Source organism: Ammospiza nelsoni, chromosome 10 (genome assembly GCF_027579445.1).
Source record: "Ammospiza nelsoni isolate bAmmNel1 chromosome 10, bAmmNel1.pri, whole genome shotgun sequence".
Classification (NCBI taxonomy): Eukaryota; Metazoa; Chordata; class Aves; order Passeriformes; family Passerellidae; genus Ammospiza; species Ammospiza nelsoni.
The window spans coordinates 6,250,365-6,278,346 of NC_080642.1; the positions used below are offsets into that span (position 1 = coordinate 6,250,365).

The following is a 27,982-nucleotide window of genomic DNA, read 5'->3' on the forward strand; positions in this document are numbered from 1 at the left end:
AAATTCAATGGAAGCATGAACTGACCACAAAAAATAATTATGGAAAAGGAGCCTAAGGTTGGGTCACTGCCTCTGCTAAAGCAGAATATCTTTCAAAGCATAACCTCAGTTTGTCTAAGAAGTTTTATTGACTGAATGAGGTTTCTATTTCTTCCTTAATTATTTCCCTGCAAATGAAAGCTGTACTTCCACAAATATTTAAAAATTGGCATAACCATCACAGATGCCAAAAGAGTAAACACATCCTTTCCATGCTTTGAGACATTAAATTTTCCTTCCTTTGTGCCAGCACAAGCATTTATAAAGCTGGCTAATAAAGCAAACCAAGTAAATGCATGCAGGAAAAGAAAAAAAAAGGAGAAAACGTCCTACTTTACAGTGACACTGCCAGTTTTAAGTGGTTGTACTGAGGTTGCAGTTTGCCACTCTAAGAGAGAACCTGTGCTGACTTCTGCACCTTGAATCAGTTACAGAGGAAAAAAAGCAACTCCCCTTATTCTAGCTATAGTCTATTTGATTCTCTGAATTCACTTTAAGTACATTTCCCATCACTCTGTGCCCTTCCTACCATTCATACATAAAACCTCTCACACTAACAGCAGCTCTGAACTGGAAGACCTTGTAAACCTGAATTTGTTTAGAAATGTGAAATAAAACACAGTCAAACAATGAGCTCTGTGGCATTACACAATTGGCAGCCCCCCAGTCACATATATCAACTTCCCTTATGTTCCAGCTCTAATCTTTACAATCATTCTCAGGTTTGACTGATATCCAACTCAGCCTCGACCTACCCCTCTAGTACAATTTTTTCTCCTAAGGCTTTGCTTGAAGTGCTTCACTGAATTTAGATGGTTTGGTTTTACAAAGGTTTAATGTTTCTGGTTTCAATACTCTTACTTTCCAATTCAGACTAACATCAATGGGAAGAGATCCACAGACACTGAAATCTAGGAAATTAAAATATCTCAATAAATTGCTACAAAACCCAAGGGAACATAGCTATAGCATAACAAGATCTTTGTAAGCACATATTTACATCCCAAGCCTTTAGTTTCATTTACTTACTTTGCATAGTTTTGCTATTTTGCTTACAGTTAGATTATAACGGTGAAGGAAAGAATTTTAATTTTACCAAAGATTATCTCACCTTGTCCACTCCTGCACTTAAAATGAAGTTTCCTTTCTTGTTCCATTTTAACGCAAATATAGGACCTTTATGTTGCCCTAAGGTGCTGGCAAGATTACCTGAAAATTTATATTGATATGAATACATTAAAAAATAAAAAACTATGCCGTGAGCCACAATATAGGAAAATATATCGTAAACTAAAAAGTATTTTGCTTACCATCTTTAGTCCATATCCTTGCAAAGCCATCGTAAGACCCAGTTGCTAGAAGTGTACCTTCACTCTGCCAGCAAAAACATTATTTGTTTATTTATTTTTACTGCTTAGGTCAAAGCTAAAGAGCACAAAACACAAAGAGGTAGAATAGGTAGGATAGGATCTATGCATAGGATTTATGATGTTTTATTGATTGCAAGTTTTTAGAAAGGAGTTCCTGAAGTATAAATGAAGTTCCAACACTGATCAGAACAAACATTTCAGGTGGTGGCACAGAGGCCAGCGCTGCTGTCAGTTAACACGCACGCGGCCATGAGGGGCTGCGAGCAGGGTTTTGCTGGGAGCACTCACGTTCCAGTCCAGCGAGGTGACGTCCTTGTTGCTGGGCACATCCTGCCCGCCCTCCCGGATGCAGTGCCGCAGCACCAGCTGCGTGGAGCCGCTCGTGCTGTTCTCGCTCAGGTTCCAGATCCGCGCCGTCGAATCGCCAGACCTGCACAACACCCGGGGCACAGAGATCCTGCTGCTCACACACGGCCATCCCCTTCGTGTCATGGGGACGGCCACATGCGCCATCATAATGACAGGCTGTAATGTGGTATAGCGTGCAATATACCATACACCAGTGACATACAATATGCTAATAATAGGCGACATTATAATATATGCTATAATATGCAACATTATAATATATGTGTCAGTGTAATATGTATTATCTATTATTTTACATACCATTTAATATAAACGGTATGTAAAATAACAGATAGAATATATAATATATAATATATAATATATTATATATATGATATATATATAATATATATAGCTGTAGTCTTATAAAGCAATATAAATAGTTTTTTATATATATTACATATACACATATATTTACATTTTATATATATTACACACACATTTTTATATGTTACATTTATATACTTATATATTTTATATATATTACATATGCATATAAGTATGTATATACATACATAGTATGTAATATAGAATAGATAATATAGAATATAATGATATATATGTGCTACACAATACGGTATGTGATGTATACTATATTATATAAATATATAAATTATAATTATACTAATATCTAATATATAATACATACTATATATAATAATACTCACATATGTATATAAATATACATATTTCTATTTCTACTTATATATATATTTTATATATTATTTATATATGGTAGCTGTACGTTATGGTACATTGATTTTATTATATATTAATTAAGAATAATAAATTCAGTTTTAAAGCACTATTCTCTAAAGAACAAAGGTCATAGCATTTGATGTTTGGGGCAGGTGTTCCCTGAGCCTTCTGCCCTTCCTGTGCATAATCATCAATAACAATACATAGTAACAAAAATAAATAATAATAATAATAATAATAATAATCGATAATAATAATAATAATAATAATAATAATCTCCAGTGTGCCCCAGCACAGACACTCCACACACACATGGGCAGTGCACATACCCTGAGGCCAGAAGGTCACTGACGGGATTCCAGGCACAGATGAACACTTCGGACTCGTGGCCACGCAGCACCACTGCCTTGTTGGGAGGGATTTCCACATCTCCATCTACTTCCATCATATCCGTGTGATTATCTGCGTTACGGGAAACAACAGTAAAGAGAGGTGATTTTACAATTTTGGGACGTTGTGACTCCTGTATGGTTCAGATTCTTCTGCCACGAGTGCAAGAATTCACAATTTATGTGATTCAAAAATTTGACAGAGCTGTCATGCTCTTTTATTTTTTTCAGTTCCAATTAATGAAGCACTATAAACAGATGGGGAGTTTCGAAAATGTGAGAAAGCTCTTCGCCCCTGTAAACCTTCACATCCAAATGGATTTAAATTTGGAGTTTCAGAATCAGGGCCAAAAGTGAATTTTTTGCTATGCTAAAAAATAAATGCTGTTACAAGTACTCTGTTGTTCAGGCCCAATACTGCATAGTACAATATGTTACTAGTCTAGCTTGTGCTGTAGGAATATAACACATTCATTTTCAAAAATCTCTTTTCACCAATTGCAGTCAAACAGGTTTTAAATCTACATCTCCAATACTCCATTTACAAAATTCCTTTAATGAATATAATCACATTTGTTGATAGAGTTAACATAACCAAGATCTCAAACTTCATCAGCAATTACCATGGAATTATGGCAGTGTAACTTTCTGCATGGAAGTGAGATTGAAACCATATTGTTCTGCAGAACATACTGGGGGTAATTCAACTGACAAAACAGTTTTCTTGGCATCTACCATCAATCATTTTCTATTATTAAAAATAAATTCACAATGAGTGCAAATACAGAATGTAAGGAATGCACAGTTCACCTGCTCCATATTTATTCACTGCGGTTAAAGAAATCATTTCACAGCTATTGCTTAATTTAGCATTAAGGGTTTCTGTCACTGCTTGTGCATGTGAGAAAATAGAAAGGGCTATTAAAACAGGAGTATTTTTTCAGAAAGAGCACCACATAAAGCATTGCTTCAGTCAGAGGATCGATGCCAGTCTGAAGTGCTGTACAGCCAGCAGGGGTTGCTGGTAGATCACATTTAACAGGGCTGAGATCCGAGGTCTACCCTTCCTCTAGCCAGCTCACAGTTATCAATACTACTTTGAGATTTTGAAATTAAAGCATCAAAGTAGAGACCTCATTTGTTTCAGCCAAAGAATGTATTTCTAGCTTTTTATCATATATGCTAACAAAAAAAAAAAATCTAGTAAAATCAGGCTGTAAAATTTGTACATGGCTCAATATTAATATTCTCTCAAAAATGCCATTTCTTCAGGTGTTTTTACAGAAAGAATTGTAACCCCCACACTTAAACATGCAATTCACACTTCCAGACGAGTATTTTTAAAATGACACTTTAATGCCTGACCCCAACTTTTCCATCCTAAGCCTCACTGTAAGATAGTTCCTTTGACCAGTGATGACAAACAGAACTCATTTATTTCACCAATCACAAACAAAATGGAATTCATGAATAAAGCAAACCTGAGAGCAGTTGCATTGAGCAATTTTGAATAGCAAATAGTGAAAACTGATATAGATATAAGAGACAAGGAACACAGGGCTTGTCCCAGCAACCCTGACCTCGGTATCGCTAGAAGAGCCAGGTACAGCTCTTGGATCCATGGGTTTTACAGAATTTTTTGAAAGGAGTTTGCAGAACTTCACCAGCAATACTCAGTTTTAACCAGCCATGGATTGGCAGACTCCTTTCCTCATTCCTTGTACAGGACTCAATTTTGTTTTTCTTTTTATGCAAGGGGAGACTGGACTGTGAATCAATGAATTCAGAACTCTGACTCCTGCAACCCCAGATATCAAAAATGGGGACAAACAAAGGTGAGACATGATCTGCTCAAGTATGATCCATGATGAAGGAATTCTCTGCAAGCTGAAGGGTTACTCCAAACTCCACATTTTTACCTCATTGTCTGAAAGCTCATACAATGATAAACTAGGAAACGCAAACCCAGCTTAAAGCAATTTCTGTCTGAACTTACTTGCTATAGTGTGTGCTCCATTCTCCTCTCCATTTGCAGTATTTTCTCCATTTTTCGCTGATCCCTGTTGGTTGGTGGCAGCTGCAGCTGCAGCAGCTGCTGCCTGCTGTTGTGCAAGTTTGTCTCTGTAGGCCTGTTGTCTTGTCTGTACCACATCAGGCATCACTGCATCTATCAGTGAGAGAGACTCTATCGGCCTACCATCAAACAAGGTACCATCCTAAATTACAGCACAGGGAGAAAAGGAAAAAAAAAAAGATAACACCAAGTAGGAATTAACATTACGGGCAAAGATTCCAAGCAAAACTAAAGAAAACGTTTTGATTTAATATAATAAAGTGGTTTACATATGCTGCTGGAAGTGATATCTCATAATTGTTGTGGTCAGGACTGGAATTTTAGTCTAAAGTTAAGTGGCCACCATAAATATGCAAAAAAAGCCACTGCAGGCCCCTGGGAGAGCCTGTGGAATCAGAAGTTACTTGTTTTGAGTTTGCTGAATTGTCTGCTAAAGCAAAAAATTCTGTAAGCTATCTATGAATATGATTTCAAACATGAGTGGCTGCAGCAAAATCTAATGGTTTGTTTGAAGAGAGAGCCGCAAACATTGCAACTCGGGTCACTGACTTGTGAAGTTATAGTCTTATTAAACTAATACTTTCCATAAACATATTATCTGGGGAGTTGACTAGTTTTCTTCCTTTTTTTAAACTGTGCTGGCATGCTTTCAAACAACAAGGAAGAATTTTATCCTGAAATGGACAAGACCCAGTTAAAAATACTCTTATACATATGCTAGGGCTTTGTAAGGATCTATTTTTAGGGACTAGAAGGATTCCTTGCAATAAATATAGGGTCTTCTTCTTCTACTCCTATCACTTGCTTTATTTTTCTGAGGCTTCCTAAGGGAAAGGATTTGTTTCACTAGGACTGTGAAAACCACACAAACAGCAGACATAAGGGAGACTGGAAAGTGAGCAGAATTAATGGGGAGAAAAAAAAAGGTTCCTTCAGTAATCTGACTGACACACAGAAAGGCTTCTCACCTTCCAGGCACAAATGAGAATGGAAATTGAGGGAGAGTGTATGCAGCATCAGGCAGGAAGATACATAGCTTTCTGTACTGCTGGAATAACCATTTAAACATCAAATTTAACAGACCCTGCTCAAGATGAATTAGCCAGCAGAGGAAAAAGGCAAACTGGCATATACCTTCAGCCTTCCTGCCACAAATTCAAACCCCCTCCTTGGAAATCCTGCCTTTGGGCTCACATTACTTCACTGTGATGACACAAGAGCCCAAACAAGAGCTGCACAGTGCTCTCCCACCTCCCTAGTGCCTAACAAACCAAAAAAATGAAGAGATTGCTGGCCTCCATTATTATCCTACTGCACTGGATGCACTAGAACCTTGGAGGAGGGTAAAAACTCTGCAGACAATGGGCCTTTAAGCAACAAGTCAGAACACCATGGCTGGTGTTGTGTGGCTGCCCTGGGCAGAACCCCACCCAGTTATGTCACTCCACTCTGGTTCCACCACTAGAGTCATGGGGAACACCAGCAGAAAGGAATCTGAAGTAAAAGTAAGTAGATAGGGTACAAGAAAGTTAAGCAAAAATACTGACATTCAAACTTACTGCAAAGCAAGGACACAATGCTCCTGCAGGCAAGGCCTCCTTACCTCATTAATACTGACTTCTGCCTCTACATACTGCAGACCTTTCTGGATGATGGAAATCAAAGCAGCTGGTGGCACCAGAGCACCATTTATATTAGACTGGCTGATATGGCTCTCTATACCAAAGGTAAATGCTGAATGGGAAAACCCTAAAGACAAGGCAAACACATCAGAATTGATTTACAGACAGACAATGCTACTTGCTGTACCACAGTAGGACTTTCTGTTTAACACCTGTGCAAATTATACAAAGTAAAATGCTATAGAATGCTTCTAAACTACCAAAAACTTGTCAAAACACCTAATTCCCTTATAGTTTAAGTGTACAAAAGGAGAAAAGCAAAGTTTATATATAAATACAACAATTATTAATCACAATATCAATGGCAAAACATTTGTGCATGAATCAACATAAAATCCACTATTCATATAGCATTTAAATGTCTTTATATATTCACAAACTACATGTAAGTATTGTATGATATGTAGTATTTAATAAAAAAATATATATCCAAGACACAAGACTCACTTGCTATTTTCACTCACTGATTTGATACCCATGAAAGTTAAATGGATCTGTATGTGAACAGAATTCAGCTCATGCTGCAGTGCTGCCATAACTGTATACACTCTGCCATTTAGAGCTACATCAGCACTGTGCACTCACTGATAAAGAAGTGGCAAACATGGTGCAGCAATGGTAGCTGCTTGCTATTTATTTGATCACCTTGAAAAAGTGAATTTAAGCTACAGAAAAATAGTTGTTTCAGCAAGTTATCTATTGTCATGGCATTTTTTCTTCAACCACTTTATTTTTTTTTTTTCCTTTTTCCCTGTCAGGTAAGCAAGAAGCTGCCTTCAAACTTTCAAATGAAGATGAAGCAATTTTGTAAGTTTGGCTTCTATGACAAAAGCAATCTGCAACTGGAACAAGAGTGTGTAGTAGTTTTCAGAAAATTCAGGCAGAAAAATGAGGTTTTGCTTTCTTTTGACAAGCAGAAACTGTAAACTCTGCCATCCACCATTGCTTCTGGTGCTCCTCTCCTCAATTTGGGAAATCCATGAGCAATGGACATATGTTGCATCAGTCAAATGCATTTCCAACAAGCCTGAAGCCACCCATCAGCAATCACTAAACAAAAACTATGAATCAAAAGTTAAAACAGCAAGGTAAAATATGAAATATGTGTATATTTTCTTATATATCTATATGTATATACATTAAAGCTGATCTCTTAAACTCCAGTCTTAAGATTAAAGTGTATTTTTGCTTTAATATGCAGACTTCTTTTATGTACTGCTGAGATCATATTCCCTCCTGACAGCTGAAAATCATCACTTTTTCATTTACTGGGGCATGCCCTGACTTCCAGTCAGATCTTCCCATTCTAAATGTAGGCTGTGTTAAGCAATCAATATCATAGTTGTGAGTAAAAGATGATGTTGTCCCTTACAGAGCTCCACGAATAACCACCACCACAAAACTCCCTGAAGCCATATGGCTGCATCTAGAAACCCAAACATGCAACACAAACTCAAACTGCTGATCTGACTGGGCTGGGGAAGCTTTAAAAATAAGGGAGCACTGCTGCATTCTTGTGTTGTGCAGACACAGCCAGTGTGCAGGGATATGATAGGAAAAGGGTTTCTTTTCATGTCTGACAATATTCAAGTGTCTTTTGCTATTGCTCCTAAGAAGCAGGAAATTCTGGCTACTCAGAAGGACAAGATCCTCCAAAAACAAAAAAAAAAAAAAAAGGTCCTGGAGGGGATGAGGCTTTTGGGAACCCCAAGGGTTATTCCTGTAAAAAAATCTGTTCATCTCTATTTAGAGTCAAGTGGTACAAGTCAGAGTCACAGCTGTCACTTCTTCCTTTGAAACTCAGCCACATCTGCCCTCCCAGGGTCATGTTCAGGCAAGGAATTTGGCTACACAAGACCAGCTGGCAGGAGCTCCATCACTCCAAAACAACAGGAAAAAACAGCATCTTGCTGATCTTTCTATTTTCTTCTTCAAGCAGCCTTGAAGAAAATGGTGCAATGTGCCATCATCACCCTGTGGAGAAGTGATCTCCAGGAAAATGCATTTTAGCAATCGAGTGAGTCCTTGGCTGCTCGACTGCCATCTGAAGACTCCAAATGACTAAATCTGATTAAGTTACAGGAGGTAACTTGGCAGGAATTCACTCTCTTGTTGAGAAGAAACACCAAGAAACAGTTCAGACAGAATCCATGCCTACTGGCAAAATAATTAAATGAGCCTGTGTTTGCTAAAGCCAGTTGCAGATGAAGATCAAATAAATTATGCATTGTTTAATAACCAGAATTGTAAAAACTCACCTGACTCTTGCAAGTATCTATATACCAGGAAGTTAACCTCATCACTGCTTATACTCATCTTTATTCCCAGTTAAACCATGAGGTCACAACAAAGGACACAACCCTGCAAATAATAAAAAAAAAGTAGGTCAATTAAATACTTTTAGTACCTAATAGGTATTTCCCAACAAATGCTATATTTATAAAGTAAGTAGCTCCCTGGCAGCATAGACAATGGCTTTATTTTATAATGCAAATAAGTCTACTGGTGTCATTAAAAAGTCATTTGTCTCACCACAAAATAAAGGTCAGTAAATTAAATATTAACAGGCTGGATTCTCATATGATGGAAGTTGGTATAGACTGAGGAACTCTTCTGTGTAATACCAGTACTAAAAAAGGCTTCCTATCACAGGTTTTAAAAAATAATCAAGTTTCATCCAATCTACATTACTGCTATGGAACACATTTCCTATAACACGGGTCTCTCTCTGCCTGGTTAACAAAGACCAAAATTTGGTTTCACATTGGCATCCAGGCAGGTTCTCACTTTTGCATTCTTATCTACTCCAATTCTCAGGTATTCCTGCTCTAGTGAAAAGGTGCAGAACAGTATGAGGTACATCACAGTGTCTGTTCAAACAAGCCCAGCTAATCCCACTGAAGATTAGAAAACATCTCAGCCATACCTTTTGGCTTTGCAAAAGTAATTCTTGACATTAGAAACAAACTTTAAACAGTTCATTTTAGTAACATTTCCCTAGGGTTTCAATCAGTGCTTCAAAAATATTGATAGGATATATATTTACACACACACAATTTTTTTCTTGATTTTAGTAATGGCAAATATTTAGAAAGACAAATCATGTATAAGATTATATATACTTTTGATTATAAACTTGGAAAATATGAGGAAACAGCAGTCTTTAAGACATGAAGAGACAGAATACAGTATTTTTTCTAACTCAAAGTATCATTTTTGAGAACATTCTCATGATGTCTGAATGTCTGAAAACTCTGACCTTTCCAAGTAAACAAGCATAAACATCAGCTTTCAGAGCATTTTATGAAATAATGTCCACCTCCTGTTCCAATTATCTGTCCAGCACTTTCCATCAGCAACCCTGCCCAGGTTTTTACCCAACTGACCACCCCATTGCTTCTCCTACACTGGAGTCTGAGAAGGCAAAGTGACCTCCCTGTTATTTGACAAAGTTTTACCTGGGATCTGATGTAAAAAAGTACTAGAGAATGACTTTTCCTAAAACTCCAGCCACATGGCTGCATGGACAGTCCACTTGCCACTGCTGCTCCAGTGCTGAAGCGTTGAATACAAGACACAATTCAAGACCTCATGACTAGAGGCTAAAGGATGAACTTGGGTATGAAAATGAATTTATTTGCCTCACACCACGCATGGACATCCCCCAAAGCTGCCCCCAGGCATGTGGTCACCCAGCTCACAGCCATGCTGTGGGGGAGATGGCTTTAGTTTCTTAAGAAACAAAAAAAATAAAACTGCAGTTCTACTTAAATAATTATCATTTCTAAAGGAAAAAGCTGCCCCAAGTCAATGACTTCTAGTAAGTGCAACATGACTGGTACAGGAATGTACATTGATACCAACCCTAGCACACCCCTCCACAGCCCCAGCCACATCTGGGGTACAAGACATCCCTGCCAAACTTCACTAAATACTTTGAGGACTTGTTTACTCAGCAGAATGTAAAATGAATGGCATTTTTAGCCATTTCATGCATTAGCAACCAATTCCACCATGTGCAGGACCAAACATTGATTTTATTTAGCTAAGTTTTGTTGCCATACATGGAGCAAATTATCTTTCTTTAAGACTGTTTTTTACAGAAAAATGCTGTAGGAAGAGAAACAATATTTTCCTTCAGAGGAGAAGGTAATTAACTTTAAAGAGCCTCATAAAGAAGGTTTTTTTACATTATGTACACACACACACACAAATGGCAGTGTTTCTTTCACAGGTCTGTCACTGAGTTTCAAAATCTTGCTGCATCACCAAAAAACGATAGATCAAACCACAGAAATCTGATGAAAGTGCTATTTGTCACACAGAGAGGTCCTGAATTATTTATATAAAGAGGGCTCCCCCCTCAAAGCAGAACCGTGCAGGTGCCACATCAATTCACCTGTTACATAGCTGGGTAGCTGAAGGAAAAAAACAAAACCCCAATGTTTTGCTTGTCTGTCAGAAGTGTTGTGCACCCCACCCGAATCAAAGGAGGCTCATTTTTCCAAGGCTGGCTCTCAGCGTTTTGCACAAACAGCTCTGGTCCTGCCTGGCCATCGGGAGGTGGCACTGCAGCACCGGCTGTGGCACCCTGGCCACCAGAAAAACACAGAAACAGTCCCATAAATACCCTGATGTTTGCCTGATGAGGGGCTTGAAACTGGAAAGCCAGAAGGTACCCGTGTTTTACCAAAATACTGCTTTCTGCATGTTTTCAATGCTCATTTACATTTTCTGGAAGGGCTTTTCTGTGTTTCACCAACCCCAGGCCCTGCGGCTCAGGCAGAGCCTGGGGACAGCGTCCCACAGCCAGGTGACACGAGAAATGTCAGAAGAACGAGCAGCAAACCACCTTCCTTCCAACCCAAAGCAAAATGTCAGGTTAAAGAGAAAATACAGTAGAAGAGGATACAATAATTATTTCTCTTTTACACACTCTGAATTAACACCAGGCTGCCAACTCTCACATTGTTTGTGACAATGGACCCATGCACGTACCCCTCATCCTAAAAAAATTACTTCATCAATGCTGACTAATTCCCCCCAGATTCACTATTTCCACAAGCAATCAACTACTCATTTTGGACACTTTAATAGATATTAACGTTGCTCTTCATTTTATATGCAGAAATTAAATCACTGAAAAGACACATAAAAATGAGACAAAAGTAAGAAGTTAACATGTAACTCCTAGCAGTCTGAGATTTGTAGCCTATTTGCATAGGGACCATTAAAATATCTTAAGATATTTGCAGCTTTATGTCCTAAACCCATTCTAAAAATGTGATGAGATCCTTAAGGCCCTTTTTTATTCCTTGCCCTTAGAAACATTTCAGGTCTTCCTCAAAACATTCAGTGGAATTACATGGTAAAGTATGATGCACCCACACTGCTGTTTTAGAGCCAATTATGCTTTTAAAGGAAATCTCTCCCACTTGCCTCTACTTTTGTTTTGCACCCTGGAGCAGGCACAGCGCATGTGAAGCTGATTTCTCACTGCTAAAACCAGGATTAAATAAATAAATAAAATACCCCCTTGACAGGTAAAAAAAGGATGGGCATGAGAGCTTATGAATGATGCTCAAATTGCTCATGGGACCACACCAGGATCGATATTCCCTGCTCAAAAGAAAGTCCATTTTAGCAGGCATCTTCCCAGGTTTTATTTCCCTTCCCAGAGGATGGGCCTGCAGTTTGTAACACCGCTGCTTAGTTAGAATCAGCACAACATCCAGATATCCCAGGTAATTTTTAAGACTGCTACAGAAAGTCCCTAAAGTCCCAAAATTTATCAGGCATAACACACATCAGCAATAAAAGCCAACTGTCTATAGTGATGCTAGCCTTGAGATTTACTCAGTAACAGGTCAGGAGCAGACAGGACACACACCCGTGCTTTAAACAAACTGACCCACTCATTCCATGCCAGGAATCACACAAAAAATCATTTGGAAGCTACTTTTTTCAAAGGAAACGAGGTTTCTATCCCAGAGACAGCCCCAGCTCTGGCTTTGCTCCCAGCTGGCAGAAGTGTGTCTGTGTTTCTGTGCCTGTCCCAGAGCAGACAGGGCAGGTCTCACCCCAGCACCTCTGTCCCGTGAGGATCACTCACACACTTCATACCTGGGGCAAAAACTACAACTAAAATCCATTAAAAAGGAGACTGAATTCCACTCTCACCAACACCAGATCTAATCAGTGCCCAACAGTGCAAACCTGGCTGTGCTTCTGACAAATCATTATTCCACTCCACATGTTTGTGCTAGCTTTGTACTCCTTGTCCAGGTTCATGCCAAATGCTGGAGAACAGATGCCACTCGATATGGCTCCTGGCCTAATAGGATTTTTAAGTTGTTTAGGGATTTTTTTCCAGACAAACCTGAACTGGCAGAGAAAGTTTATACATCAGATTATTACTGGGTATCTCTTAATCACCATTTGATAATGTATACTGGAGTTACACTACAATTAGAGCTATTGTATCATCAAATAACAGCCTAAGAAAGTGATATTTCTGCAGTTGTAGTTGAGCTCCAACACATTCCCAATAGGTAGGATAACAGGAAAACCTAACAGGCTGCTGTGAATAATAATTCCCCAAAACCATACCAATCATGATTTTGGTACCAGATACGATATGTTAAAGGGAGCAGCTAATGCTCTGGGTAGCTCTGAAGAATGCCTAATGTTCAGACATAAACAGACTGCTACATTTATCCATGGAAAACAGAAGTCTGGCTACAGAAACACTAAAACCCCTACAACAGAAATATTGCCATTAGAGCTTTTATTTTTTCCTCTTTTGCAAGAAATCCAGACAAGTATTTTGCAAGCATACGTGCACATAGACATTTTATCAATCGTTGCTTAAGAGTATTTCTTGGTTTTAATGGCCATGATGATTAAAATGAAAAGAGCACAGGGTGCTGTTTCAATCCAGCCACTCAGACCAAATTCCTGGATGTGTGAGGTTTCAGCAGGATTTTTTTCAGATACCAAAGCCACCACAGGTTACAGGACTGGAAATTTAAACCACAAAACACTGTTCCTCGTGGCTGCTGTTCTACTAAAGCTTTCTCCAAAAAACATGGTGGGTGCATTCCCAATGGCTGAGGAAATTCCTAAGTTTACATCCAAAGAAGAGTTCTGCATAGCCCTTTAGAAATGTTTTATAAAGGAAAACTCATAAAATTAATTAGTGGCTCCTTTATATTAAGCATGCAGTCTATGACTCGGGTTGCACATCCTTCTGTGTAAGAATTTATTAGATACCAATTTCAATCAAAAGAACATTTTGTCACACTGTAAAAAGAAAACAAAGGTTGACTTTTCTTCCAAGTGCACCAACTACTTGCTCTAAACACTCCTATTTGCTCTTTCACATCTTCACTTGAGTGATGCCAGCCAATATTGAATTGGGCACAGTGCAATTGAACTCTTAGTAAAGTTTTCCTACTATCTGATGATCTGCAGTTAGAAATTCTATCATTCTGAATGAAAAGAAAAACATTTTTCAAGTTAAATGCCCAAGTGTTTTCTGTAATATCTCAAAATAGTGCTCTCATTTTCTGCATTTTTACCTGTGTCTTTAAATTGCTAGTAGGTAAATGCCCTTTTGTTTAAGATTTAATAACATGTCAGATGTGCACTTGCACAAAAATTATCTGTAATTTTATCTTATCAACCTTCTTACTGATTTCTCGTATCAGGCTTTGCTAGTTTTCCCTCTAGTAATTTAAACCAAGAGATGTTTCTCATGTTCATTGTTTAACTCTATTGCTTTGCTTTTAACCTCAGGAATATAGCTTAATTTCTGAACACTAAAAAAAATAACTTTTCCTTTCCTCATCTGAATTGCCTTCCTTAGCTCAGGCGATAAATATTTGTATTCTGTACTTCAGTTTTAGTGACCTAATTTATGGCAACAGTCTCTGCCTTTCCATGCCAATTTGAGAGTATGAAGAATACAAGATGACAAAGCCAGTCTGAAATCTTCTGAAGAAAAAGAATTACAACCCTGAAAGGGAGGAGAAGGAAAAAAAAATAAAAAACAAACAAAACCCACAACAAAACACAAAATCGCCCAGAACCTTGGCTAAAAGTAAGTTACTGTCTACTTATCTGAAAAATGCAGCCCAGTCCTGAGTACAGTTACAAAATATGCTGCAGATGAAGCCCGTTTGTTGATTTTGCCTAGAGCAAAGTAGTATTTAATTACTGAACTCCACATCTCCTCCCCCAAGTCCCATGCTGTGTGACCCAGGAGCTGGAATTCCGGATGTGACAGCACAGACACAAGCAACAGCACATCCAGTTTTGTGTTTCCACAGCTAAGGCTGCAGAGCTGCAAACTTCTGGGCTTTCTGCAGTTGAAAATACACCTTCCTGGACAGCTATAGGGCATCTTGCAGTGATTCTTGGCAGCCACATTTTGTAAATCCCTAGGCTGACCAAAGATACAGTGGTATTGACACTTTATTCAACACTTTACGTTCTTAAAACCTTTTTAATGCTCATTATTACAATGCAACGCCAGAAGAAATTATGTTTGGGGAAGAGTCTCCTTATTTCCTGTATCAGAATAATAAAGACATATTGTTTAATAGTATTTTAAAGACTTTTCAACTCTCTGGGTAACAATGAAAGTAGACACAGATGGACTAAAGGATCTCCAGAGGTTCCTTTCAATGCCAATCATTCTGTGATTCTGTGACATCTCTTTAAAGGCACAACTCTCCTGCATGATAATCACAACCTTGCTGAAATGCAGCTAGTCCTGATAGTTTGCAGACACAAATATGTTCCTTTATAACTTAAAAGCCAAACTCAGCTGCTCAGAACATGCAATAAAACCTCTAGCAGTAAGTGCTGCTTATAAAATATTTTTTGATTATTTCATGAAAGCCATCCCTCCCTGACTCCCCACAAGATCCCAAGCCCAAACATCTTGTTTAGTGAAGGAATTTTAATCACAGAGCTGAGGCTCCCTGATGGAGACAAACTGGGATTAAGTGAAAACTGTCCAGACATAGTTGTTTAAAAATTAAACCACCATCCTCTTCCAATACTTGAATAATTACCAGAACATACCAGGAAATATAGCTAAACATTATGAAATGCTCCTGGATCAATTGTCTAATTCAGATCAAAGGCATTTTTAGAAAGGAAGAACCTGTGGCTTGATGGGTCGACCTTCAGGGTCAGACTGTCCTACCCACACACAAGTTGGACAGATGATTATGGCAGCAAAACTGGAAATGTGGCATTTGTAAAACTGATTAGAAAGTGATTGGTCCTGATTGATGAGCAGAATTAGCAGAATCACCTGAGGGAGCACTGGTGAAGGTTTGGCCAGCATGGATTACCTCAAGATGACCTGCAAGGTCCAAATTCCAGACTCTGTGAGCTAAATATATCCCTGTAATGGAGAAGGAAGCACCACACAAATGCTTGGCATTCCTCCAGGGACAGACATCTGTCCATCTGTCCCTCAAAAAGGGAAAATCACCTTATTAGAGGGGCATCTCAGGAACAGTGGTAACATAAACAAGCTCTGCAGCTTCCATTCTTAGCCCATTAGAAGGATGTCCCTTGAAACAGTTACAGTCCTTCAGGAATACCTAATTCCAATAAAGACAGACTTCTGCAATCAAAATTTAGACCCTGTCTCAAGAAGGCTTTGTGAAATTGCTCAATGGCTTTACTAAGTGCTAAAATAGCTGCCTGCTAATGCTGCCTGGATCTAGACACAGAACAGCTGCTGGAATCAAGTCCAAGAAAGGTGAAAACTGGAAAGCCTTTTCTGCAACGTTGTTTAAAATCCTCTATATGCCTTTTTGGCATGCACCTGGTTTTAAGCATGCAACTACAGGGCTGCTGATCTTCTGTGCCGCATTAAAGCCTTTGCAAGAAATTAATTATGGATGAATGTGGGAGCACACCCATTAAACCTCGCTTGGATCAAACTGTGTAAAAAATTCTGAGAAAATAACAGATTGAGAAGAGCCCTTGAGTCAGTCAAAATGAGTCCCATCAAGGGCTTCTGCTGAGACTAAGGAGGGGAGGGGCAACATCCAAAAGTGATTTTCTATTTGTGAACACCACCACTGAAAACAAACACAACTGCTGTGGTTCAATCTTTTTGATCAAGAACCTGTAGAAATTAACAGCTAAACGGGGTTAAAAATCTCCATACCGTGCTAAGTTTCTGCTCTCACTTGATTTATTCTCATTTTCACTGCTAGAAAACCCACTAAATAACATGGCCTGTAAGTCTGATCAGGAACATTCCATTTTTTCCAATATGTTCTTCCTGATGTTCCCACAATAGATCATTCAGGGCTCTAAGGGACTGTGTCAATTGAATTGAATGATGTGGTCGCCTGCTGGTACATAAATGCAAAAGCAAAGCTGAGGGGGTTTATTTTCAAAACAGGAGACATTGATCCTGTGACAATGTTCCATTACCCTGACTTTATTTCTATTAGAGACAGTGATTACATCTACATCAATTGCTTGAGCTGATGGATACTGGTGCACTAACAGTGACACAGTTTTTCACTAGGCTGCTGCTGGATGCTGATGGCTTACAAAACAAGACTCATTCTCCAACTAATGACACGTATTTCTCCATGGAAAACTGCTGCAGTTTGGGCAGACTTTTGTAATTAGTCAGTTCTCAGCTGTCTGTGGTTTTTTGGGGGAGTTTTGTGTGTTCTGTAAATCTTACTGTGGAATGGTGATTAGTGATTGTATAGCCTGGCATGGATTCTATTTGTTATGATTAAAATATTTACATTGCTACCTGCTGGTAATAAAACAGCAGATGTAGCTCCCAGAAGCAGCTGTGGGAAGGTATCTCTGCACTCCTACAACAGCAGCCCTGTCTCAACTGGGGTTTTTCCATATGGCTGTATGGGCTCCTCTTCCCTTTGCACACAGTGTCACCCTTCTGCAGCTTCTGCCCACTGCCCCTGCTATCTCTCCCAAGCTGGTGATCCATCCTCCAGCTTTCATCTCTTCATCTGACATCCGATCTCAAGCCTGTGGCCACACATTTGCCCTGGTTTTCACCTCCTCACCAAGCACTGCCTACACATACTCTGCACTCCTAATCCCATCTCCCCAGAGCATTCAGCTGTGCCTCCTTCAGTCCCTCCTTTTTCTGTGTCCTTCTTTCATTACTATTCCATTACGACACAAGTTGCTAACGTTTTGCACAAATAAATGCTGCTGGTTGAAAACAAAAAAATTCAATTCATAATCAACAACAGTGTTTTCTAGTCCTAGTAAACCCTGTTCATTTTATTTGTCCTTGTTTGTTTAGCCTGGTGCCCTGAGTCATGTCCTGAACAGCCTGCAGGAGAAAGGCCATTGTCTGATGCACTTCAGGGTATTTATCAGCATGGGTTCCCTCACTCCTGATAAGGAAGCTTTTTAATGTTGCCATAACAACAGGAATTCGAGGTGATTCAGAGTGACACCTGCACAGAGTAACCAAGCACTGCTCTGAGCTCCCAGCACCTGAACAGGGGCAGAAGCTGGGACCAGAGCAGGTCTGCAGAGCCAACCAGCACCTCCTCTCTGGCCAGGCTGCTGCCTACAGCTCAGCACAGCGTGTTAGCTGGGCATCTCCCTGATCAAGTCAGTGCCAGACTGCACATCTAGAATTTTTGCACAACCAGCAGCAAAATAAAAAGACTCCAAATTGTGCTCTGTGGTGTGACTGCGACTTGCAAGGCTGAGCCTGCAGGGATCCGAGCAGCCCTTGCCCAGCAGTTCTGAGGGCAGTGAATCCTCTGGAGTCCATGTTTGGAAACACTCACTGGTGGCCACTTCTGCCTGATGGTGTTGGAATAGGCCTTTTTGCAAAACACTGTATTTCTGGGTTGTATTAAGGTTGATATCATTACTTGGGTAACCACATTAAATTTCTGCAGGTCTTTGGGAACTCGTTCCTCTTCCCTGGTGAGCAACCATATTAAAACTGCAAGCAAAACATGCATCAGTCTGGGCACTGACTGTGAACACGACCTTTCCCAACAAAGGATCCACTCCCTCATTCACCCTGCCCCTCAGGTCTGAGCCTGAACACTCTCATCTCAGCTTTTTAATCACCCACACAGTTATTTGCCAGTGTAGGTATTATTTTCAGTGTAAAAAGTTGACAGAACTACTCCATAAATAATACTGACCATGTAAATGGAGCAGGAGAAGCATTTCCTGGAGTGGAAGGATGCTCTGTGTGTGTGTGTGAGCATCCTTCCCAACCCCTACATTATTTTTGAAAACATCAGGGTTTATCCGGCACAGTACGGCTCCAGCAGTGTTGAGGATATACATGTATGAAAAAGACAGAGGCAGTGAGGAGGTGCTCAGTGCACAGAACAGGTCTTGAGGAGGCTTTGATCCATTCTAAACGCAAATAAACCCAGCTTATTTCCCCATAGTTAAGACTAGGCTTTTATGCCTTTCCCATGAGAAAAGAAGTTTTGGAATTATGTACTCTGGCAGAATCTAATTTGGGAATAAATAATTTTTCTGAAATTCCTTTGTGATGCATAAAAGCTGCCAATTCTTTTCCTGAGGCAGGTGTCTTGTTGAACACCAACTGCTCTGAGTCCTGGGTTTCTGAAAAATTAAGGATGAAACACAAAACCCCCATGAGGGAATACCTTAATGGGGTGAAAAAGGAAAAAAAATCCAACCTAACAACCCCACAGGACATAGAGAAGATCCTTTAGTTACAATTTATTGAAATTTCAAGTCAAGAAAATATGAACTGTTAACAAGGAAAGATAATTTCCAGCTTTAGAGGCCATTAATCACAGAATCAGCTCAAGAGCAACTACATCAGAACCTGCTACTTACTGAAGAAGAGGCCAGATTTCTTAATCTATTTTTAAATTTGGGATGAAGAAAAAGAATACAGCACCCTTTGGACAGGGAAAACAATTAATTAGCTTTACTAACAATGCTGGGGCTTGTTGTGGATTTTTTTAAGAAAAAAAACCTTGAATACCTCTGACTTCTTAGAATAAGGTCAGTATTACTCATGAGTTGTGGATTAATGGCAAACAGGTACTGGTGAACATTAATAGCAGAAATACACTGCTTTTCTCCATTTACCCATATATTAAACATGCTAAAAATCTAATGCAGTTGGCCAGCAGAATTTGGTATTGAAAATATAGGCTAACATTCATCATATTTAGTATTCAAACTTTTCCACAGCCATGAAACAGATCCTAAAGGCTGGAATAAATTAAATGTAAAATGACAAGTTCTTCTAGCCCCAATATGCTCACCTCAAGAGATTTAAAGACGTGTAACTCACAACTGACTGCAGCATTATGCATGAATGGAGATTTAAAGAAAGCTTAAGAAAGTTTACCCTCAGATTAAAAACTCAACTCTTTGCTTTGCCCAAGCAGTTTCACATCCACCTCTGTTCACTACAGCAGCCTGAAATGAGCCTGTGGGAATCTGCAGGTAAATAACCATTATGAGTGCAGGATCTTGAAAAAAGTGGACCCCCCCCCCCCGCCCAGTTTTTGCCAAACCAAAAGTCCCAGATAAAGTGTTTCTGCAATTGGTCACATGAATGCAAAACCAGAATACATGTGAATCTCCAAGAGCCATGTCTACTCCCACTCTCCTGCACCATCCCTGCCCTACTGGCTGCTGATCTGCAGAAAAAGCCTCCTTTCCTCATACACCATCTTATTCTGAAATAAAACCATAAGCAACACCAGTATGAAAAAGTGCAAACCACAGCTCTGGGTCTTTAAGAAGCCATCTTAGAACTGCAGCACGTTTTTGTTCAGGAATAATCAAACTGCAGTGTCTGAGGACAAATGACAGAAATCAGTTACCAGTGTAAACAGCATCAGGTGCAAAAGGGCAGTACAAAACCATCTTCACCTAAGGTTTTTTTTCAATAGTTAAAGACCAATTAGCAGGGAAAAAATATTAAATCAGATGTTCGTCATTTTAAAAAAAGATGTACTAATTAAAACAAATTTAACACTTACGAATTTATTTCAGAAAAAAGGCCTGTGAAGTGGATCAGAAACCAACTGTATTCACTTTGGTGAATTTAAAGATTTAATTTCAGGTGAACTTTAAAGTTAGGCAGCTACATTTTCCAGAAGCATCTAGATCACTAGGTGCCATATCAGAATTATTTCTAAAGAAGAACAGGATATGATGTTCTTGCCTTTTGTGGCTACTTCCTACCAAGACCTATCCCTCAAAAGCCAAGAAAGAAATTAAGAAACAAACACTGTCTGGCAATTATTTTTGGTATTCAAAGAGGCAAAGCTCTTATTTGTTAAACTTAAATCAAATAGTAGGGAAGGAATACCCATGATGTCAGCCCTGCTATTGGGCATGGCCACTGAGGAACATCAGTGACTGCAGCAGCAGACAGCCCTGATTCACTGTCCCAGGCAGTGACACAGCACTGTCACTCTGCTCATCCTATTTTCCATCTGCAACTGAAAATATCAGGAATGTGAGACCAATGTAGAAATTCCCATTTCTTTTTTCACTGCTCTGTATGTCAGTCCGCAATGGTGGTGTGATTTATCATGAAGTAATAGAGGAATAAAGCAGCAGTAACATCTTAGAGCTGCCGAGGCAGGAGGGAGGGAGGAGTGTGTTCCTGAGACAGCCTGGGAAAGTGGCCAGAGGTGGGGTAGGGGCCACAGGGGTCAGCGCAGAATGCTGCTTTACTTTTACAAAATGAAAGACTGGGCATTATTCCTGGGTCACCATTCTGTTCTCATGGTCCTTTCAGGTGAGGTGACAAGCAAGGGACGAGAGGGGCAGAGCAGTGACCCTGGTGGGCCCACAGGCAGCTCTGACAAACGCACCTCACCCCCAGGAACTCTGCCACAAGGGACAGATTGTTTTCCAAGCCTGCAAGTATCTCTTCCCTTAATTTATACAGTTTTCAGTTTCTGCTCCAGGAACCACCCTCAATGCACACATTCCACCTCTGCATCCCTACGTCCTACTCTGTACCATACCTCAAATCGGACTGTGGAGGTTTTCATGAGCAAAACCTGTACTGTCTAGGTATTAGTGCTGTGTATTTTGGCAGAGACATCTCCATCTATATTAGCTATACCCAAAGTTCAATAAGAAGTTGTATTGATTTTTCCCTTCAAGCATATATATATTTGATGAAAAACTCACTCGTGCCTCCAAAAGTTGCCTAGACATTAAGCTGATCCCTCTTCTGCCTTCAGCATCTGCTTTTTTTTTCCCCTCAAAATGAAGCTGTATCAAGGGTCTTTTGCCAGAATATTAAGAATAGCATGTATGGTGAAGTAATATTCCTATAATACATGAAACAGGCACAAGACACTGCCAGTGCCATCCTTGACCAGATTTTCCATACCCTGCAATATACCTTTTTTTTTTTTTACTGGGAACTGTTCCAATATCTGAATCATCAAGACAAGCCTTTTCTTTCACAGAAAGCTCTGAAAAATAAAACCAAGCTTCTTTCCTTGCCTGTAGAAATTGGAATATTTTGCCTAACTCAAATTATCCCACACTAAGGACAACTTTGAATAAATGCCAAGTTCTGATACTTCATCAGGGCTTAAGTCTAAAGGCATATTTATACTAGTGCAAAAGAAAAATTCCCAGAGATTGGATGATTGTGCCTGCCATAACACAGCCCCAGACGGCTCCTACACATTGCAAAGTCACCTGCATCTCTAGAAGTAATTGCATTGTTGATCTCAGAAGATTAAAGCAGCATACCAAATGTTCCTTTTGCTAATTTGGCACTCTACAGAAGGTGTAACTGGTAAAAGGAGCCTGAACACACCTGTACAAGAATATATAATGACATTCAAAAATATATTTTAAAATCGTTTAAAAGAACACTATTCACCTTTTCTGTATAGCACACGGGATATAAAAAAGCTATACTAAAGCAGCCTGTGGTATATAAAGTTTTTGTTTTGTGAAGGAATCATCCTCCCAAGCTGTACGCAAAAACTTTCCTGAGTGCCTAACCCATACATAAAAACCTTAAAATTTAAAGCTGTTGCCTTTGTACAGTAGAAGCAGGAGAGTCTACTGAATAAACTCTTATCAAATGGGCTGAGAGTCACAAGGGATCCAATTAAGATAAAAAGTTCAAACCCAGGACATTTCCTCTTCTTTCTGACTGTTCAGGCCAACATCAGACATCTGTTCTCACTAATTTTTTAATTAATCCCCTTTGAAGCAAACTATTCAAAACCTGACAATACCTCATCTGTCTGATAAGGACCCCCCTCCAGCAGAAGGTGCTATTTTGAATTAAAATGCTCCTCCACTGATGCAATTGGAAAGACAAACACAGCTTTGTGTAGAAAAACCAGTTTTGCTGAGTCAAGCTAAAGCATTAGCAGAGATGGAAATACACCCTGCCTTGTAACTGCAGGCCACTATTACACAGGCAGCTGCACTGAAATGGGCTGCAGCTTGTCCCACAAGTGACCTCTGCCCTGCTTTCTGCAGAGTTAACCAATCTCAGGAGCTGCTTCTGCTAGTTCAGTGTCAAACAAATTACACAGGATGGCTTTTGACAAAAAGAAACTCGTCATCTTTGGTTACCTCTACCTCGCCTCAAACAGATTCCATGCACGTAAAACTCTGCTCACCCATTTCCAGTAATGGGAGCATTATTTGAAAATAAAGAGATGATAGAGATGAAGAAGTCCATGACTTCTCCAGATGACATTATACTTTAATAAGTACTGCACAAATTGCTCACAACATTTTGAAAAATTTTCAGTATTTCTCAGACTCCAAAGAGCTCCCATCATCTTTCTTTTCTTACAATATTTATAAAGCTATGATGTTTTTACTTTGCAGAATTGCCATTTAACATTCTTGAGTGATGCTACTCAAACCTTCCCAAAGCCATTTCTCTCCTGTAAATCTGAAAGCCCATTTTCTGCCACTCCAAGACTTAGAAATTCTAAAGTAAGCCTACATGCATGAGTGGTGCATGCTGGAGGCATTATGGATTTACAGGACTGGAAATCACACAGTGTGAGCAGTGCCATGCCCAATTATTTTAGATAAACCAACCTAATGCCATGGCAGAAGGGAAAATGGCTTCAGTCTTTATTCACTCACAACTTCCAACACCTTTTGCTACTTTAATTTATCAATCCAGAGATTTCTCAAGCAAGGACACCCCTCCCTCTCCTCAATATCTCCAACACCTTATGTTTCTTAGTGTGACCAGAAAACCCAAATGAGAAGTTCCTGTGGACCCCACCTTGTTTTTAGAAAGTAACATGGATACAGATCAATCCAGAAGAATATTTAAACATATTCCAGCCCAGCTGCCTTCAACTGCCTAAGTGATATGTTGGAGCAGAGCCTGTACCACACTACCCTGCAAAGCCACAAAGAACATCAGCAATATCCTCTCTGCCTTGTGGGGGGCTACTTGCAGGGTAAGGTTTGTTAAAATAAATTATCTCTGTCTTTGAGTGCCCTCTAATGACCTAGGACAGCACACATAGAGAGTTTGCCAAAAATTTTAAGGGACTGCAAATTAAAAAATTAATAAATAAATAAATAAAAGGAAGGGGGTGCAGGGGAAAGAAAAGACATCTGCTACACCCACAAGACATTTGTTAAATTATGGTATATATTAAAAATTCTACAGATACAAATGTGGTCTCAGTTATGTCCTGCTGAAAGCACAAATGCTCAGTTGTGCTCTTGCACAATACTTGAGCATGGCTGCTGATGGCCTGGTACACAAGGAATTTTCCCTTTCTAAGAATCAGTATAGGTAATCTCATCTCCTTTGTAACTCCAGCCATGGAGAAGAGATAAGACAATATATCTAAGGAAAGTTTCCAAAACCAAAAGAAATTATACAGGGATTGCAGTTACATACATTTAAAGAAAATAACTGCAAAATCATGACACCATCACATTTAAGAAGACACTAATAAAAGCACACAGTCCGGATATTTGCCCTCTGAACCACACACTTGTGTTTTCCTTTAGGAAGACAAGACTTTAGCACTTGAAAAAAAACATACTATAATCAAAATACAGTAATTTTACACCCTTTTTTAAGAACTGATACACACAGAGGCAATAGTGACTTCACACTTCAAGAAGACAATACATTTTTTACAATGTGTTTTGACAAAAGGTCTATTTATTATTATTTCCATACTGTGAATTGATGTGTTATATCATAACTCTCAACAAAATGAATATGGATTTACACATGAGACACTAACAGCTCTAAAAGGAGCTGTTAAAGACCATTGAATAAAAGAACACTTAATGTAAGGATTCAGTGAACTGCAGAAACTGATACCTAACAAATACTGTAAATGCACGTAATACTAAATTGTACCAAACTCCAGTCCACTTTTATGACAAATAAATAGATAAATCATTGAGTGTCCTTACCAGAACTACTCTCTGAAACCCCACAAAATTGTGATGTGGCAGCAGTACAGCCCTTGGTATTACACCACCTGTAACACAAACCATATTATGATAGTTTCTATCAATATTTATTTTAAAGGATGAAAAAAGGATAAAAGCTATTTTTCTACCAGTCTTTTTACTGAAAGAATTAAAACAACATTCAGTTTCCTACTGATAACAATATATGCTTAGTTAAGAAAATAAACAAACAAAAATTAGAGACCTTAATTATTTACCCAGAATTTATTTTAAAAAACAAATTACAGCCACAGTTTCAACTCCATCCTCTTCTCACTCTTTTAGCTGAAAGCAAAGCCCCACCACAGAACAGCACAGTAGCTTCAAAGGAATTTCTGTTCATTTTGTCTGTCCACATTGACAAAGGGGAACTTCATGAGACTCCAGAAAAAGTTTACAAAGGGTTCAGTATTGATGCAATAGATATTGCAGTGTTAACCAATACAAATAAAATGATTCAATGGGAAGATAAAAACCAAGGAAACACAAGGCCATGATCAAACCATCCAGTGTTTTCAAAAGTGACCATTCAGGAGCTGAATTTCACACCAACAAATTATAAAGAGCCAGTTATACGAACAATCCTTAAACTACCCTCATTAAGTTAATCTCTACAGGTGACTTCAAAATTAAAACATTACACACCTGTGATCAGGATAATTACTGATCCTGTATTTGTGTAACATGCTGATTCCTACCACCAATATTCATTACAGATTAAATCATTAGAAAGTGATCTTATGTAAACCAAAGGATTAATGAGAAGATTTGAAGGCAGAAGCACAGGAACACTGTCTGGGCACCACAAGAAAAGAAACCACGTGTCAAAAAAATTCTGTTTGAAGCAGGATGCACTCAATAGTGAAACAGCAAACTCTGCCCTCTGGAAGGGGATCAGGAAAGGAACAAACAAGTTTTTAAGTACTAAACTCCAGCTATAAAGGCTCACAAAATTCATTACAAGTAACACTAAAACTTCCAAAGCACCTCCTTAATACTAGGATTAAAACCAAGGAAGGCAACACATGCCTTAAACAGGCCTTAGCATTTCAGACTTTCCATCATCCTAAAAGCAGTGACCTCTAAGAAACCCTCTGCTATTTAGTCTGTTGCTAAGCTCAATAAGACTTGAAATTTTTTTTCCCCCTTTTGACTGGGGAGCCACAGGGTATTTTGGTCAGCAATCATTTTCCATGTGTCAGTTCCCAAGAGAATCAAGTAAACTTCTCCTCTTTCCCTCCAGAAAAGCCTCCAACAGCCAAATGCACAATAATCTCCAAAAGCACGATACCACTACCCTGGACTGGAAAAGTGTCCTGGTCCTCCTTTAACACTGACAGTACTTCACAAGAACTAAGTGAAAAGGTCCTGACCCTCCATTAATGTAATTTTAATTCCCTGCTAGGCTATTATGTACTGCTTTGATCATTTCTAGAAACCTAACTGTATATGCCAACTGCATTGCTAAAATTGCAAATTTGATTTGGAAAAAACAATCAGAAGTAAAGTTTAAAAGCTCATAAAATTTTAACTCCAAGTGCAAAAGGTCATGAAAAGGGGATGTTGATCCTGCTGGTTGAACAAACAAGACAGAGCAGTAAGTTTCAACTTTTATGCTTTGAACCTTGTACACTTAATGTTTACATTAAGGATTTTTCATTCATTTGGAACAAACTCTGCTAAAGGAAATAACTGGAATTACCCCCAAAACGATGCCAAACAACAGAAAGAACCTGGAGGCCCTACAGGAGAGCAGAGAACCACCACACCCTCAAGAGGAGCTGCTTTAAGAGGAATTCCTTTCCTCTCCACAGTTCCCCACAGAACACACTGAACACTGAATTTCACCATTGCATGAACCTCCCTACAAGAGCAGAAACCTGCTCAGTTCCCTCAGCCATGGCACGGAGAGGGCTGAGGAACAGCAACAATGAAATGCATGGCTTAACTTCACAGGGCCTTTAGGAATGACTAAGCAATAAAAGAAAATTTTCAGATGGATCCTGATAGCTACTTCTGCAGGCACTTGCAGCTCATAACGCAACCATCAAAGAATCTGCTAAATTATATTTTTATGTGTTTCAAATTAATAAATAAGAATAAAAATTTTAGCATATGCTGCAGAGACACATTACTTAAAGACTCTCTATATATATTTATAATATTCGTGATGTGAATAGTATTCGTGGCAAAAAACCGTTCATATACAGTGAAGGATATAGGATAAAAACTTCACATTTAATTATATTTCTACCAAGTGATATGATGAAATGAAGCCCATCTCAGGGTGCTCACCTATAATCACAGGGCATAATTTCCATTACTACACCTACTCTTCAGCTGTGAATTACTTCAAAGGTACTTAGCATTTTATTTTTCTTTCTTATAAGATGCCTATCTATGTGTATTTCAGAAACCTGAAGAGAATCAAACTGTAAACCTACAGTCTGATTAATGAAAAAAAAAAAAGTCGAACGAGAGAGGAAGGAGTAAAGAAATTTTTCAGCCTTGGGGAGAGGACTAGAACAGAAAACACTGCAAAAATGTGCAGGGCTTGAGAACCCAACATTTTACGTGATGCTAACAGGCAAACTTAACAACTGTGTCTGTTACTAAAATGCTCACACTCCATAAGAATTTGTGCATCGTGAGCATGAAATCTTCCCCTTCGCAGCCTAAAATATCTGTGCATTTAAAAACCATCTGCAAAAATAGACATAACTTCCCCACTGCAAAATTAATTAGAGAGCAGGAATTTCATCTCACTACCACCAATATATGTGATGATGCCACATGTAAACACATTGCACTTGCCTTGGCACTGGA

The 27,982-nt window shown here is 39.0% G+C and overlaps 1 protein-coding gene across 2 annotated transcripts in view; it reads right to left on the reverse strand.

Annotated features, from left to right (window-relative positions):
- TBL1XR1 (TBL1X/Y related 1) overlaps positions 1-27,982 on the reverse strand; it is a 108,471-nt gene that overhangs the window by 13,301 nt on the left and 67,188 nt on the right. Inside the window, exons 3-10 of one of the 2 annotated variants that reach the window (XM_059478828.1) lie at positions 25,118-25,185; positions 8,920-9,022; positions 6,583-6,728; positions 4,902-5,121; positions 2,846-2,978; positions 1,698-1,839; positions 1,350-1,413; positions 1,151-1,248 (exon numbers count right to left, since the gene is read on the reverse strand). In XM_059478828.1, coding sequence (XP_059334811.1) covers positions 1,151-1,248; positions 1,350-1,413; positions 1,698-1,839; positions 2,846-2,978; positions 4,902-5,121; positions 6,583-6,728; positions 8,920-8,977 — 861 coding nt within the window. In that variant the 5' untranslated portion in view covers positions 8,978-9,022; positions 25,118-25,185. The remainder of the gene's footprint in view (positions 1-1,150; positions 1,249-1,349; positions 1,414-1,697; positions 1,840-2,845; positions 2,979-4,901; positions 5,122-6,582; positions 6,729-8,919; positions 9,023-25,117; positions 25,186-27,982) is intronic. The other variant, XM_059478829.1, reaches the window with a different exon arrangement.